The sequence below is a fragment of the Dreissena polymorpha genome, chromosome 1 (assembly GCF_020536995.1).
Source record: "Dreissena polymorpha isolate Duluth1 chromosome 1, UMN_Dpol_1.0, whole genome shotgun sequence".
NCBI classification, from domain to species: Eukaryota; Metazoa; Mollusca; class Bivalvia; order Myida; family Dreissenidae; genus Dreissena; species Dreissena polymorpha.
The window spans coordinates 205,890,934-205,905,524 of record NC_068355.1 but is presented as its reverse complement, the minus strand read 5'-3'; the positions used below and the strand labels follow the sequence as shown (position 1 = coordinate 205,905,524).

Below are 14,591 nucleotides of genomic sequence, written 5' to 3'. Positions count from 1 at the left end.
AGCTAATCAAGGACGACTCTTTCTGATTTTATGGTGTTTTTCGTTTAAAGACAGTCTCTGGTACTGGAATGAAAATTAATGCATATGTATTAAGTCCTGTTTTCCTAAAATGATGCTTAAATTACCTTTTAATTAATCATTAGAAAAAAACTGATCTCGACTTGTGCTTTAAGACACACTTTTTATAAATGTGAATGGGTTGTGTTCATTTCAAACTTGCGATATAAAAAGCTATAACATAATTTTGAAAACTGAGTTGCGTCTAAGATTATACAACAGCGAACAACTTCAGTGCCTCCATCGCTTTGATTTTAAATAATGTACTCGGCTTCTCTGCTGGCGTTATTGCAACGAAAGGAAACTGTTTGTCTATCACTCGGAATGCGAATCTTAGCCGGCCGATACATTCCTGCTTCTTGTGGTGTTCCGAAAAGAATAGTGAATCGCTGGATTATTCAAATATCTGTCAATGACAAATGTCTCATCAAAATTAACAGGTAACTAACCAGTTTATCTTGTTTATTAATATCCATGACATTTATTGATAGCGCAAGCATATATTAGAACTTGTCTTTGAGGCAATTTGTTTTCTGAAATGTATATATGCTTAAGATGTAAAACATTATTACTAGTACGCTAGACCACGCTAGGTCTTTCTACCTTGTAGACACACCCATAACTATGTTTACTAATATAATGCCATTTATTTTAACAAGTATTATATTTCTGTTCAAAACAGTAAGATTTATAAGCTTGGTAGTATTTATTACCACGCACACACAAGAACTGCAACTGTGCTGTATAAATAAATACGTACGAAAAGTTAACAAGTTCCTTTGAAATTGCACGTTTATGAACGAATATGGTAAATGATATGGTGCGAGCGCGACACGCGTGTGTGTGTTGTTCATGTTAATTTCCCAACAGTCATCGTCAGCTGTTATAAATAATACATTTATGCCATAAAATGATTACATTACATTTTACTTGCGACTTTTTGAAGTTTAAAATTTTATTATTCATTTCGAATTTCTAATTGTAACAAGAAACAATTACCCCGCAAAATTATATTCTTAAACGCTATCCAATGTCTATATCTTCGAAAACTGTGTTTACATTATACATTAGCTGTTTAAAGTTTCCTAACATAATGCATACCGTTAGTGTTTAATCGGTATATTTAACCTGTATTTCAGATATGTCACATGTGTGTCGTTTTTGCGGAGATGCCCTCAAAACCAAGTGGGGGTTTAAGCTGCACGAGGACAGGCATCTCGGCTTGTCAAAATATTCATGCTGTGATAAGCAATTTAGTAGAAAAGAGGACCTCACCAGACACATGTGAGTATTTGTTAAGTAAACGATAAGAAGCATTAACTGACATTTTTAATAAGTATCGGAACATATTCATGTTCACACCAATTCATTCATAATGTCATTAACGGGACTCTGTCACTATAGTACTCCAACAACTCTGAAATGAAGAATATAATATTAGTAATAATACATGATACAATAACGTGAATATTTCGTGATAAAAGTATCAAGTCATTTTAAGATGAAATAGTTAACACTATTATTCAGTTTGTTAGGTTATACTGTTTAATATTCTGCATAACATTAACAGTTGCGTAGAAATCGGTAATTTGATAAGTCTTCATTTGAGCCCGAATTCGTGAGCTTGATCCCCGCTTTGGATTTAAATTATCATCTCGGCTGGAAGACGATATCTCCGCCCACTTAATTACGTGATATTGCGTTCAGAAAACAGACAAGCTAACACCAAAGTGACGTATATGCTCAGAGATTACGCGACATTCTGTGTGATTGTAATAAACAGTTAATCCCTTATAACACTGGTATAATTGTTTTGTATAATTCATTGATTTGAAAATGCAAAAAAAAAATTTAACAAAAATAATCTTAGCTTTATATAATAGGTATTTCAGTAAGTTAAACACCCTCTCAAACGCTTGCGCTGGTACCGAAATCCCTACCCCCCCCCCCGCCCCATGTTACGGGGTTTAATGTTGGTATTAATAATAAATAACACCTCTGCAATGGTATTTACCGATGTTATTTACGACAAATTTTAACAAAACATTGTTTGCACATTCATCTGACACGAACAAGCGTTTTATAACTGTGATTTCGGACGCTCTCAAACGCTCGCGCGGGTACCGAAATTGCCCATGTTACAAGGTGTAATGGTGGTAATAAATAACACTACTTCAATGGTATTTACTGATTTTATTTACTAAAATATTAACAAAACATTGTATGCACATGCATCTGACACGAACAAGCGTTTTACAACTTGGATTTGGCGGACAGGTCGCTAGCAACCGGCACACCCGATTTATCGATCGTTGAATGTTCGATCGATAGTTAGATACGAATTTGATTGACAGCCGGCGAGATGTCAATTCATTAAACATGTTATTGATTTGTTTTTTATGTGTTAATGCCAAAAATATAGAAATTTTACGAAAAGTATATAGCATTTCAAGAAAAAGAAATGTTATGCTATTTGTGACTTGGAATTCACAAGATTCAAATGCAGACGTAAATGCGTACCTTTTGGCGAATACAAATATACATGTTCCTATCAAATTAGAACGTTTGTAATAGTGTCTTCATTTGTGAACTTATTTTTAAGGTGCGGTGTGCATGGGGAAACGAAAGAACATGTTTGTCCAACCTGCTCTGCAGAATTTGCAACGAAAACTCTATTAACAAGACACAGACGACGAGAGGAAGAAGAGGCAAGATTCAAGTGTGATGTGTGTGGCGCAGAGTTAAAACAAAGTGTGGACCTTCAGGCGCACATGCACATCCATAGTGACGAGAAAGTGCAAAAATGTGACAAATGTGACAAGACTTGCAGGCACAGAAGTAGTCTGTCAAAACACAGGGCAAACAAACATGTCAATTGAATATAATATTATACATTTTAGAGCAAGTTGTTGCACGCTATTTTTATTATTTAGTTCTGTTTTGATTTATTATTGTTCATTGTTACCGGTAGTACATTGTACAGTTAATATGATCTCACAGTGTTTTTTTTCCGTCCGAATGCCGAGGTATATTGTTTTTCCCTCCTAATAATCAATAATATCCGATAGTGTTGTCAATTCTTTGAATTTGCTTGTTTGATTTTTCTTTATCGCAGTTTGATTTTCAATATGACCGGTTGATGGTGTTAGCAGTAATTGTTTGGTGATAATTTAACATTAAAATAGTACGAATATGTGTGTATACCCCGATATCTTAATGCATTCATGCCAATCAGTAATGTGTCACATTTTTAACCGCTTTGGCAGATCATTCATTTGTTTTAATTTACATAGATATTCGGACGCATTGTACTTTTATATTCCTATTCAACGCACTTTTGTCTTGAATCCTAAAACCATGTAAACATCGAAGGCGACTATATGTGTTATATTCTGAGAAAACTGGGCATAATGCATGTGCGTAAAGTGTCGTCCCAGATTAGCCTGTGTGGACTGCACAGGCTAATCTGGGACGACACTTTACGCACATGAATTATGCCCAGTTTTCTCAGAACACGACACATATAGTCAAATGCGTGAATGGCGCCTAACAATCTAACAGTCCAATTTTTTTGCGGGTTGAAAAAGTAACTTTTAACTGGAGGGCCAAGTTCAGTTGTTGTTGTTGTTTGTTTTTTTCTTTTTGAAATTATGTTGCAATATTTATGTCTTATTTGTGATTGATTTATGCTGATTATCTGTGATTTGTTTCTACATTGTTTTTCAAGATTATTTTGTGATATTCCACTAATAATCTGTGTGTTTCCATGTTTAAATATATTGCTTGACTGTAGTTTATTTTTATAACCTATTAATGTACACTAAATTCAAGGCGAATTGTGCAGCAATTTTATGTTACCTTCTAATTTGTGTTTTTGCATTACGGTTTTATTCGGAGAGCTCCACCCAAGTAGTGTGTGTGCTCGCGCACGTGCGTGCGTAATTGTGATAATTAATTGTGCCAAAAATAAAATAAGTAAACTGGAGAAATTTTAGTTGTTTTATTTACTTCAAAAAATAAGAAACTACACAATTAAAAAAGTAAGAATATTTTGTAAATCAGATAGAATATTCATACAACGAAAGTTATATGCTAATGCATATTCATACATACACCGGGATCTAATGTTTGCAATTCTACCACGACACACATCATGTCTATCTAGACAAAGACGAAAATCAAGTGCGGGCTATTCTGCAATAATTATGGGTAGAGCTTTGTTTTTAAAATAGTTTCTAACAGTTCACGGACATATTGTAGTAAAATGCATACACTAAAACGCGCTCTAGAATAAATGTTATAAATTTGACTTAGAAATGCAATGTAACAAGAAATAGTATTTTTGATGATGAAGGGAATAACTGCAGCCACAAAGAAAGATAAATTGAATAACTGCATCCACATGGAATGTTTACATTTTGGAAACTTAATTTACATATCACTTTTAAATGAAAACGACGTAACATGTATTTAACTATTTAACGACGTCACTAAATAGAGTTTCGCGCTAGGCATCTATAGGAAAAAAATACCCGGACATTAATTTCTGCGTTCTGCAGCGTAGTTAAACCAAATTAGTACCAACAAATCATGCTTTCATCTAGCAAAGTTTTTCTGCTGTTTTAGTCGTTAATTCCCATCCTGGATGTTAAAAGCATCTTTGATTCGTTTCGTCGAGCTTTTTCCCACCGAACCCCCAGTGTTCCTTTGCGAATGGCATTTCTGTTTGTAGATACAGTTCCTAATTTGACCCTTGTCGATCTTTCTCTTTTGTCAAACTCATGGTCCCTGAAAAAATGTCGCAAGTTGAAGTCCGATATTTGGCTAAAGTTTGGCAAATTAACAAATAATTGAAAACTAATAAAAGTCATATTCACGTTTAAATGTTTTTCTACAGAAATCTGAAGAAAAACTAAACCTACTTTATTTGAACACATGATAGTAGACCATCCTTCCTGCACAATCGGCATTCGTCTTGACAGCTGTTGGTGGATGTCATCTCACTTGCATCCGTCAGCTTGTACACGTGTGACCGCCCGGTTGTGTATACAAACTTCCTGGTCAATCATAAAAAATAACTATTTTATTTAAACAACAAACCCTTATAACGTGACGGTTTCGTGGAAAAAAAATAGACCGCTAAACGGTCTTAAAATCAATAAATGTAAAACATTTCATGGAATGATGGTACAAAAATAAACGAGACATTTATTTGTTTTTGCATACTTGTAAATCAATTTTTAATTGCTTGTCATCAAGACGGTATCTACAATTTTGATACAACAAACATGCACATATATACTAGTATGCCACTTTTTTTTTTATAACACAATTACATATCTGCCCTAAACGAATGCCCATAATTATTATGTAATTATTAATTATTCTTTAAAAAAATCTGAAGATCTCAACCTTCATTATTTTGTACAAGGTAGTTTTAGGTAACTAACGAAAGAAACATGCGATTTTACCTATTTGGGTCGAGTCGAACTTGAAGCTGTTCTGTTGCAGTTCCTATGAATCGACCAAACTCTTCCGCCGACACGGTCCCGCAACCTGTCTTGTCATGGAGTGACAATTCAGAAAAGAACGTCTCACCAATTAGACTGCTGAACGCCCTTACATTATAACTGCCACCATGACAGAGGAAATACAATTGCGTTTTTGCATCAATATGAGATATGAGTGCCTCCCAAAGCTGCCATGGCCATCCAGCAACATGCATTGTCGGTGGCGGAAATTTTCCAAAGTTTACGTGTGACAACAAACGTGACCTCAGTAGATCTCTATTAAAAAACCTCTCGGCAGCGGTCTGTCCGGAACTGTCTTCCGATTCCCACCATAGACGAATGTCTCGGCATAAGTCGGCCGACTTATTAAAGTCACACTTTCGCATTTCAATTTCTACGGCCTCAGAAAAATGCGTTGCTGCCATCGATGCGGACATGGGTTCGGTAACTTCTTCAATCATAATTGGGGTTAATAAAGTGTTCCCCCCTTTTGCAACTCTTTTCCAAGCTTCATTATTCACAAGATCCAAACCGCCTTTGTAAGATTTTCGTCTTGTACGAGTGAGAAGGTGCGTGGCATCAATGCACTTCACTTCATATTGCATTCTTCTCTTGCTATATTCTGGATGATAAAACCATTCTCGAACTTCCACTTTCCCATTTACTTCAATTAAATTGCAAATGCCTACTTTAGCTTTCCACACTTCATAACGGTATTGCCAAATGCACTCAGCATATGCACAATTTAATTCATATTTTGATGTGTTTGCAATAACTTTCGCGCAAAGTTCTGCTAACGTTTTAAGTGTGGCCTTCTTTTTCTTAGAATTCTATTTCACATGATAATTAAGCCCTAGTTTCTCGGATAACTTTTCAAGTTTTTTCTGTTTAGTCGCAGTTTCATTGACATTTATGGTTTTAGACTTCTTAAAGAAACGCACAATAACACGAATATCAGCATCAAGTAACGACTGCATTCTTTCCAAACTTGAAAGTATTACAGTAATATCTGTAACCTGCGATGTGTTCCATTTACCTTTTTTGTTACTGTTTTGGTCTGATTTTAACATTGCTAGCAGACATTTAGCATCTTCATTAGAAATGTGCTCATCCAAGTGAGAGTCTTCTTTATCTCGACCAAAATCCTGTTCTGGATCATTTACAATATCCTCCGTATTATTATCTGCACATTCATCTCCTTGGGTAATTTCTCTGTCGCTCGAATTGTTTGACGGTGTAGCTTTCTCAGAGGTAAGGATTTTATTGCGTTTGAGAGGTGGAACGTTTCTAATATAATTACTCACCACGACCACTTTTGATCCATTTTCATTGTGATAAATCCATTTAGGTTTCTTGTTCATGCCACGAAATTTTGATACGACTTCTGTCTTTTTTGTCTGTTCTACTTCTCGCCATACATCTTTTTGTAACTGAAGCGTTGTCAGTGGATTATTTTCAGAATCTCGCACAACAAGGTTATGCCATTGTCCGTCAAAGGACTGGCAAGGGATATGAATACCTGATTCATGACACCTGTTGTGTACTTCTTCCGCTATTTCTCTCATTTTTTTAGTTTCGAGACTATATCCTTTCGTAAACCAAGCTACAGGAGATGACAGAGACAGGTTTTTGTTCCAACTTCTATTCAAATCAGCGCAAATAAACACTACAGCTTCAGTCGCCTTCTCTCGTTTTATTTCGTGGATTTGGGAATGGAGATCCACAAGAGAATTTAGTAGCACTGATATTTCATGCACTGTATGAACTTCAAAAGCACTTCTTACAGTTGCTTTTCCAACTTTTGCGGACGGAAAACACCCTAAAAAACAAGCGTCTTTTGACGCACGTTCGATCTCATCTTTCAATGTTTTGACACTAGAACACAATGTATTAGGTCGTTTTGGATTTGAAGTGTCATATATTGATCTTGCGATTTCCATTGCGTTGTTATATAGGTTAATATTTCGCTCTACCTTAAATATGGATGTCAGAGTTTCTGTCCATGACAAGTAAATCAACGAGTTCACATTTAACGCCTCAATCTGTGACAGACATTGCAATAAATATCTCGGTGGTAATTGAAAATGAATGTCTGTGGTTGGGCATTTAATTTCAACTGCCATACTTGTAGACAATAATGATGTATCTTGTCTTAAACTGCCATCGGGTGACACCACACAAAACGTGTTTCCGCTATCATCACTTGAAATAACGCACCCTTCTTCACAAAATATCATACCAGGAAATAAAACTGGTATCACTTTTCCGACAAGGGTAGCTACTGCATTTATTTCGTTTTCTACACCATGTTTCATTGCATCTTTAACTTTTTCAGAGAACTGTTTTTCAGGGGCTCCACATATTACTTGTTCGAAATGTTCTTTGAGATTTTTCAAACCATCCAGCCCGATACTGCGGTAGAGAGTACTTCCAGTTACCTTGGCCTTTGACCTTATATCAAACCATGCGGTAGACCTTTGTTTTATCAAACGTGGGTCATTTTTTTCTGTTGCTAGGTCTGTCAGTGTTTCTAAAGACTTGTATGATTCCAAACTGTTCAAATCTACCATTATGTTATCTATGTACTTACATCCGTTTATAGCGCTTATAATTTTGCAAATGTCTCTGATAATTGTTTCACATTTTCCCTTGACTTTATTTATGTCGTACAGGAGACCAATAATGGAACTTATTGCATAACAATATTTTCCACTTCTCCAGTTCTCTGTTCCACTTCGTTCTATCAACTTGTCCTTTGCATATTCCTTCTTCGTTTTTAACTTATCCATGTATTGTATTCCGGTTGATATTTTTTTAAGAGAGTCCAATAAGTTTTTTTAAATTTGTTCCTTGATTTCAATTGGTAGATTCGGTAGACCAATCTTTTGTTCAACCACTGCAACTGTTTGGCCCAAAGCACTAAGCTCAGCCGTTATATCTTCTAATCGATTTCTTTTATCGTGTAATGTCTCTCCGTCTTCAAATCCAATAAGGTCAATATCGCCACAAAATTTCGTAAGACCTTGCTTTATCTTCTTTCCATCAAAGGTTAAACATGCCGACCTGTGTCCAATATTTTGACCAAGCGCCTTTATACCGTCGTTGCAAATCCCCGGTTCCCTTTGTGATTCACTTGTGTATGGGTTGAACGACTGTAACACCTTTATATCTGGCACAGCAAAGTTAAGTGTAGAACTTGTCGGTGAATATTGTTTCTCAGTGCACACATCTTGATCGAATGTCTTGTTTTTGAATCCTGACATGAAACTTATAAATCTTCCTCCAAATATCCGCCATCCGCACTTCCAAAACAATTTAGTAGTATCGTCATATCGCATTCTTGTAATGTTTATATTGTTGAACCAGTTAACAACGTCTGTCCACAAAAGAAGGGCAATATTGTCCAAAGGAAACTTGTCCTCAACCACTAGTCTAAAAAATGACAGAAATGTCAAATGTAACTGTGAATGCTGGGATAACTTTTTGATAACCGTTGGAAGCACCTTGTTGTATTCACTTAAAATGCTTTGAAGGTCATTTGTTCCGGCAAGTATTTCGCAAGCATCCATATCACAAAAGTCAATTGTTTGTTTATTTTTGTCACATTTGGATATTTTGTCAACGTCGTTTGAAGAGAAACATGTTTGACTTGGAACAGTATCATTTGTTTCCGGATCACTCGTTTTAACGTCCTGTGCATGCACTTTATGATCGTCAATGTGTCTGTACCAATTAATATCATCATCGTTTGAGTCTGCACTAGGAAATAGATTTCTATTGGACAGTCGTATTGCTTTGTACAAGGGTGATCGAAAAGCTGGAGAAGCAGGCGATTTGCAAGGGGTAAGCTTTCGTTTGCATTTGAAGAGTGATAATCTTCCTGGCGATGCTACTGGAGATTGTTCTACAAGAACGCATTGGATTGGTTTAGCAGATCGACCTTTCCTTTTTTCCGTAACTCCAAAACACTTTTCTTTCTTGTCATTCTGAAATGTAAAATATATATATATATGAGTGTCGCTCGGTGAAAAGGGGGTTTAAAGCGTAAAGTGTCGTCCAAGATTAGCATGTGCAATCCGCACAGGCTAATCAGGGACGACACTTTCCGCTTGTATGATATTTTTGTTTTAAGAAAGTCTCTTCTTCGCAAAAATCTAGTTTAGGCGGAAAGGGTCGTTCATGATTAGCCTGTGCGGACTGCACAGGCTAAACTGGGACGACACTTTACGCACATGCATAATTGCATTAAACCCCATTTTCACAGAGCGACGCTTATATGTATTTTCCTAAAAATTTAATATTAGTAGATATTAAGAAAAAGGCTATATGTATGAAATGTTATGGTGTTGATGAATTGCATCAGCTTACATCCTATAAAAGCCTATTTTTGTATGGATGTAAATAATCTGTATAAAAAATTCGTTTATTAACGACAGCATTTTATTAAAATATGCAAATTACACGTATAGACATCTCAGAAGACTAGTAATTCACCATTTCGATGTTTTGTTATTCCGTTAAGGTTTTCAAGGTAAGATACTGTTTTGCGTTATTTACTTTTGCTTTAGATAATAAGGCAATAGGCAGAATTATGGTTGCAGTTGTCTTCTAATTAATGTAAATGTCAATCAACAAATGTGTGTGCACTGAATGGCTACATGTGAATAAACAAACCGTATACTAGTAACTCGAACTGTATTGAAATAAAGACTTCAGTGTTTTCACCTTTCGGGCGGCTGGGGACGCATGTTGTCCGTCGGGTACGAAACCATTAAGTTGAGGCTAAACTGAAAGAAACAACAAACACCTAAGCACGTTTGACAATATACAGTTATCATCATTGACACCCTTTAAATGATACTAACATTTCAAAGAAAATATTCGAACAGTTAACATATTATAAGGCACAAATAAATAAGGTTACATTTGTTGATTTTTTGTTTTTGTGGAAGTTATATATGTCGTGCATTGTGACATCAATCTGAATTTGTAATATCTAACTCTTAATTAGTATAAATTGCATTATTTCCGTGTTTTGCATTAAATGAAACGCCTGCATATATTCGGCTACTGCCGTTTGCATTTTTTGGCTACTGACGTTTGCCATTCTTAAATGTACTACTGACGTTTGCCATATTTGTTTCTTCTCTTTAAACGTATATTTATTATCCGATGCATATTTTCGTTTGTGTACGCGAAGAAATATGTAACTGTTACGTTGCGATTCAATTTGTTTATGTTGCTTTAAGTAATATTAATGATGCCGTTCACAAATGTTCTAAAGCTTAAAACTCAGTGCAAAATTTCTGGTAGATGAGAGAATGTAAATCGTCTAGCTGCTGTAGAATTGCATGCCATAACGCACACCTGCACTATATATTCTTGCATACTATATGCTATTATTCAAAGTCTCTTGATAGTCATATTTGTTCATCTAGATTCCCTGTATCGGCCATATATCTTTTGAAATCAGATTGCCGGATTGCCAATTAATTTTGAAACCTGAGACTGGAATATATCAAAGTAATAAAATATGTTGTATGGCTTTAAATCTATGAGACGTAGGTTCTCAATATAATGCAAAATCCATTAGATATATATATATGAGAAATGACACCCCAGTATCGTAATGAGTATATAATTGTGCGTAATTCATTTATTCATTTATTTAATGCAAATGACCTATTCATATGATCCAAACTATTGCAAAAAGGGGATAAATGCATACGTACAGGCTGATCAGGGACGGCACTTTCCTTTTCTATGGCATTGTTCGATATAAAGGAAGTCTCTTCTAAACAAAAATCAAGTCTCAGCGGTAAGTGCCGTCCTACATTAGCCTGTGTGGACTACTAATCAAGTATCAGCGGTAAGTTCCGTCCTACATTAGCCTGTGCAGACTGCTTATCAAGTCTCAGCGGTAAGTCCCGTCCTACATTAGCCTGTGCAGACTGCTAATCAAGTCTCAGCGGTAAGTGCCATCCTACATTAGCCTGTGCAGACTGCTTATCAAGTCTCAGCGGTAAGTCCCGTCCTACATTAGCCTGTGCGGACTGCTAATCAAGTCTCAGCGGTAAGTGCCGTCCTACATTAGCCTGTGTGGACTACTAATCAAGTATCAGCGGTAAGTTCCGTCCTACATTAGCCTGTGCGGACTGCTAATCAAGTCTCAGCGGTAAGTTCCGTCCTACATTAGCCTGTGCAGACTGCTAAACAAGTCTCAGCGGTAAGTCCCGTCCTACATTAGCCTGTGCGGACTGCTAATCAAGTCTCAGCGGTAAGTGCCGTCCTACATTAGCCTGTGCGGACTGCTAATCAAGTATCAGCGGTAAGTGCCGTCCTACATTAGCCTGTGCGGACTGCTAATCAAGTATCAGCGGTAAGTGCCGTCCTACATTAGCCTGTGCGGACTGCTAATCAAGTATCAGCGGTAAGTGCCGTCCTACATTAGCCTGTGCGGACTGCTAATCAAGTCTCAGCGGTAAGTGCCGTCCTACATTAACCTGTGTGGACTGATCAAGTCTCAGCGGTAAGTCCCGTCCTACATTAGACTGTGCGGACTGCTAATCAAGTCTCAGCGGAAAGTGCCGACCTACATTACCCTGTGCGGACTGCTAATCAAGTCTCAGCGGTAAGTGCCGTCCTACATTAGCCTGTGCGGACTGCTAATCAAGTCTCAGCGGTAAGTGCCGTCCTACATTAGCCTGTGCGGACTGCTAATCAAGTCTCAGCGGTAAGTGCCGTCCTACATTAGCCTGTGTGGACTACTAATCAAGTATCAGCGGTAAGTGCCGTCCTACATTAGCCTGTGTGGACTGCTACTCAGCAGTAAGTGCCGTCCTACGTTAGCCTGTGCGGACTGATCAAGTCTCAGCGGTAAGTGCCGTCCTACATTAACCTGTGTGGACTGATCAAGTCTCAGCGTTTAGTACCGTCCTAAATTAGCCTGTGCGGACTGCAATCAAGTCTCAGCGGTAAGTGCCGTCCTACATTAGTCTGTGCGGACTGCTAATCAAGTCTCAGCGGTAAGTGCCGTCCTACATGAGCATGTGCGGACTGCAATCAAGTCTCATCGGTAAGTGCCGTCCTACATTAACCTGTGTGGACTGATCAAGTCTCAGCGGTTAGTACCGTCCTACATTAGCCTGTGCGGACTGCAATCAAGTCTCAGCGGTAAGTGCCGTCCTACATTAGTCTGTGCGGACTGCTAATCAAGTCTCAGCGGTAAGTGCCATCCTACATGAGCATGTGCGGACTGCAATCAAGTCTCATCGGTAAGTGCCGTCCTACATTAACCTGTGCGGACTGCTTATCAAGTCTCAGCGGTTAGTACCGTCTTACATTAGCCTGTGCGGACTGCAATCAAGTCTCAGCGGTAAGTGCCGTCCTACATTAGTCTGTGCGGACTGCTAATCAAGTCTCAGCGGTAAGTGCCATCCTACATGAGCATGTGCGGACTGCAATCAAGTCTCATCGGTAAGTGCCGTCCTACATTAGCCTGTGCGGACTGCTAATCAAGTCTCAGCGGTAAGTGCTGTCCTACATTAGCCTGTGCGGACTGCTTATCAAGTCTCAGCGGTAAGTGCCGACCTACATTAGCCTGTGCGGACTGATCAAGTCTCAGCGGTTAGTGCCGTCCTATATTAGCCTGTGTGGACTGATCAAGTCTCAGCGGTTAGTGCCGTCCTACATTAGCCTGCGTCGACTGCTTATCAAGTCTCAGCGGTAAGTGCCGACCACCATTAGCATGTGCGGACTGCTTATCGAGACTCAGCGGAAAGTGCCGACCTACATTAGCCTGCGCGGACTGCTTATCAAGTCTCATCGGTAAGTGCCGTCCTACATTAGTCTGTGCGGACTGCTAATCAAGTCTCAGCGGTAAGTGCCATCCTATATTAGCCTGTGCAGACTGCTAATCAAATCTCAGCGGTAAGTGCCGTCCTATATTAGCCTGTGCGGACTGCTTATCAAGTCTCAGCGGTAAGTGCCGTCCTACATTAGCCTGTGCGGACTGCTAATCATCAATTCTCAGCGATAAGTGCCGTCCTACATTAGCCTGTGCAGACTGCTAATCAAATCTCAGCGGTTAGTGCCGTCCTATATTAGCCTGTGCGGACTGCTAATCAAGTCTCAGCGATAAGTGCCGTCCTACATTAGTCTGTGCGGACTGCTATTCTGGACATCAATTTACACACGTTCATTAAGCCCCGTTTTCCACACGTGCATTCAGCCCCGTTTTTTTCAAAAGTGTTGCTTATTTACAAATGGAGGAAATGCATACAATACATTAAACATAAACAAATTAATACAGCGGATGTGACTGCTTTTGAACAATTACTACATACATTTGTGGTTTAAACCGATTGATGACTTCATGCCATACTTGGCCCAGCATTATCACTAAACGCAAACGCGTCAACAAAAATCAACCTGATTATGTATCAATTTAAATTAAAGAGTTTTATAAGATAGTTATCGTATTTTATCTAATTGCGTTGGATTCCATAAGATTACCGAATGTAATTACTTAAGACTTCATTTACAATCATAAGAAAATCTGTAACATTTTGTACAATTGTACAATGTATTTGGGCTTCAAAGGCGGAGTTTTAATTCAATTTAATTAAAACCAGTTTAAGTTTTAAACCGAAGTTTGTTCCTGTTTTAAAGATTTGTTTTCCTTCAAACTTCGATAAGGGGCAAAATATATGAGTCTCGCTCTGGGTAAACGGGGCTTAATGCTTAATACGTACGGGCTAATCCGGAACAACATGTCTTAATGCCTTAAATACGTACGGGCTAATCCGGAACGTGTTCCGCCTGAAGTGATCTTTCACGAAGAAAATACCTCATTTAAACTAAATATACCATACAAGCGGAAAGTGTTTCCCCAGATTAGCCTGTGCGGACATGTATTGTATTTTGTATTTCGATATGAAGGATATCATAAGGAATTATTTATGCAGTGAAGGTGATCAAAGTTCGTTCGTCTCCTTTTAGCCAATATTTCTGAAAAATTGTGTT

At 37.9% G+C, this 14,591-nt stretch overlaps 1 protein-coding gene across 1 annotated transcript; it reads right to left on the bottom strand.

Moving 5' to 3' along the window:
- Positions 1-5,001: 5,001 nt before the first annotated feature.
- Positions 5,002-9,531, bottom strand: LOC127864724 (uncharacterized). The gene is made up of 2 exons (XM_052404609.1): positions 5,529-9,531; positions 5,002-5,114 (listed from the first exon to the last, which is right to left on the bottom strand). Exon 1 carries the CDS (start codon positions 8,354-8,356, stop codon positions 6,398-6,400), a length of 1,959 nt encoding a protein of 652 aa, XP_052260569.1. The 5' UTR covers positions 8,357-9,531; the 3' UTR covers positions 5,002-5,114; positions 5,529-6,397.
- Between the last annotated feature and the right edge of the window lie 5,060 nt (positions 9,532-14,591).

Coding starts and splice junctions, on each gene's coding strand:
- LOC127864724 (XM_052404609.1), bottom strand. CDS start 8,356: ATGGATAAGTTAAAAACGAAGAAGGAATATGCAAAGGACAAGTTGATA.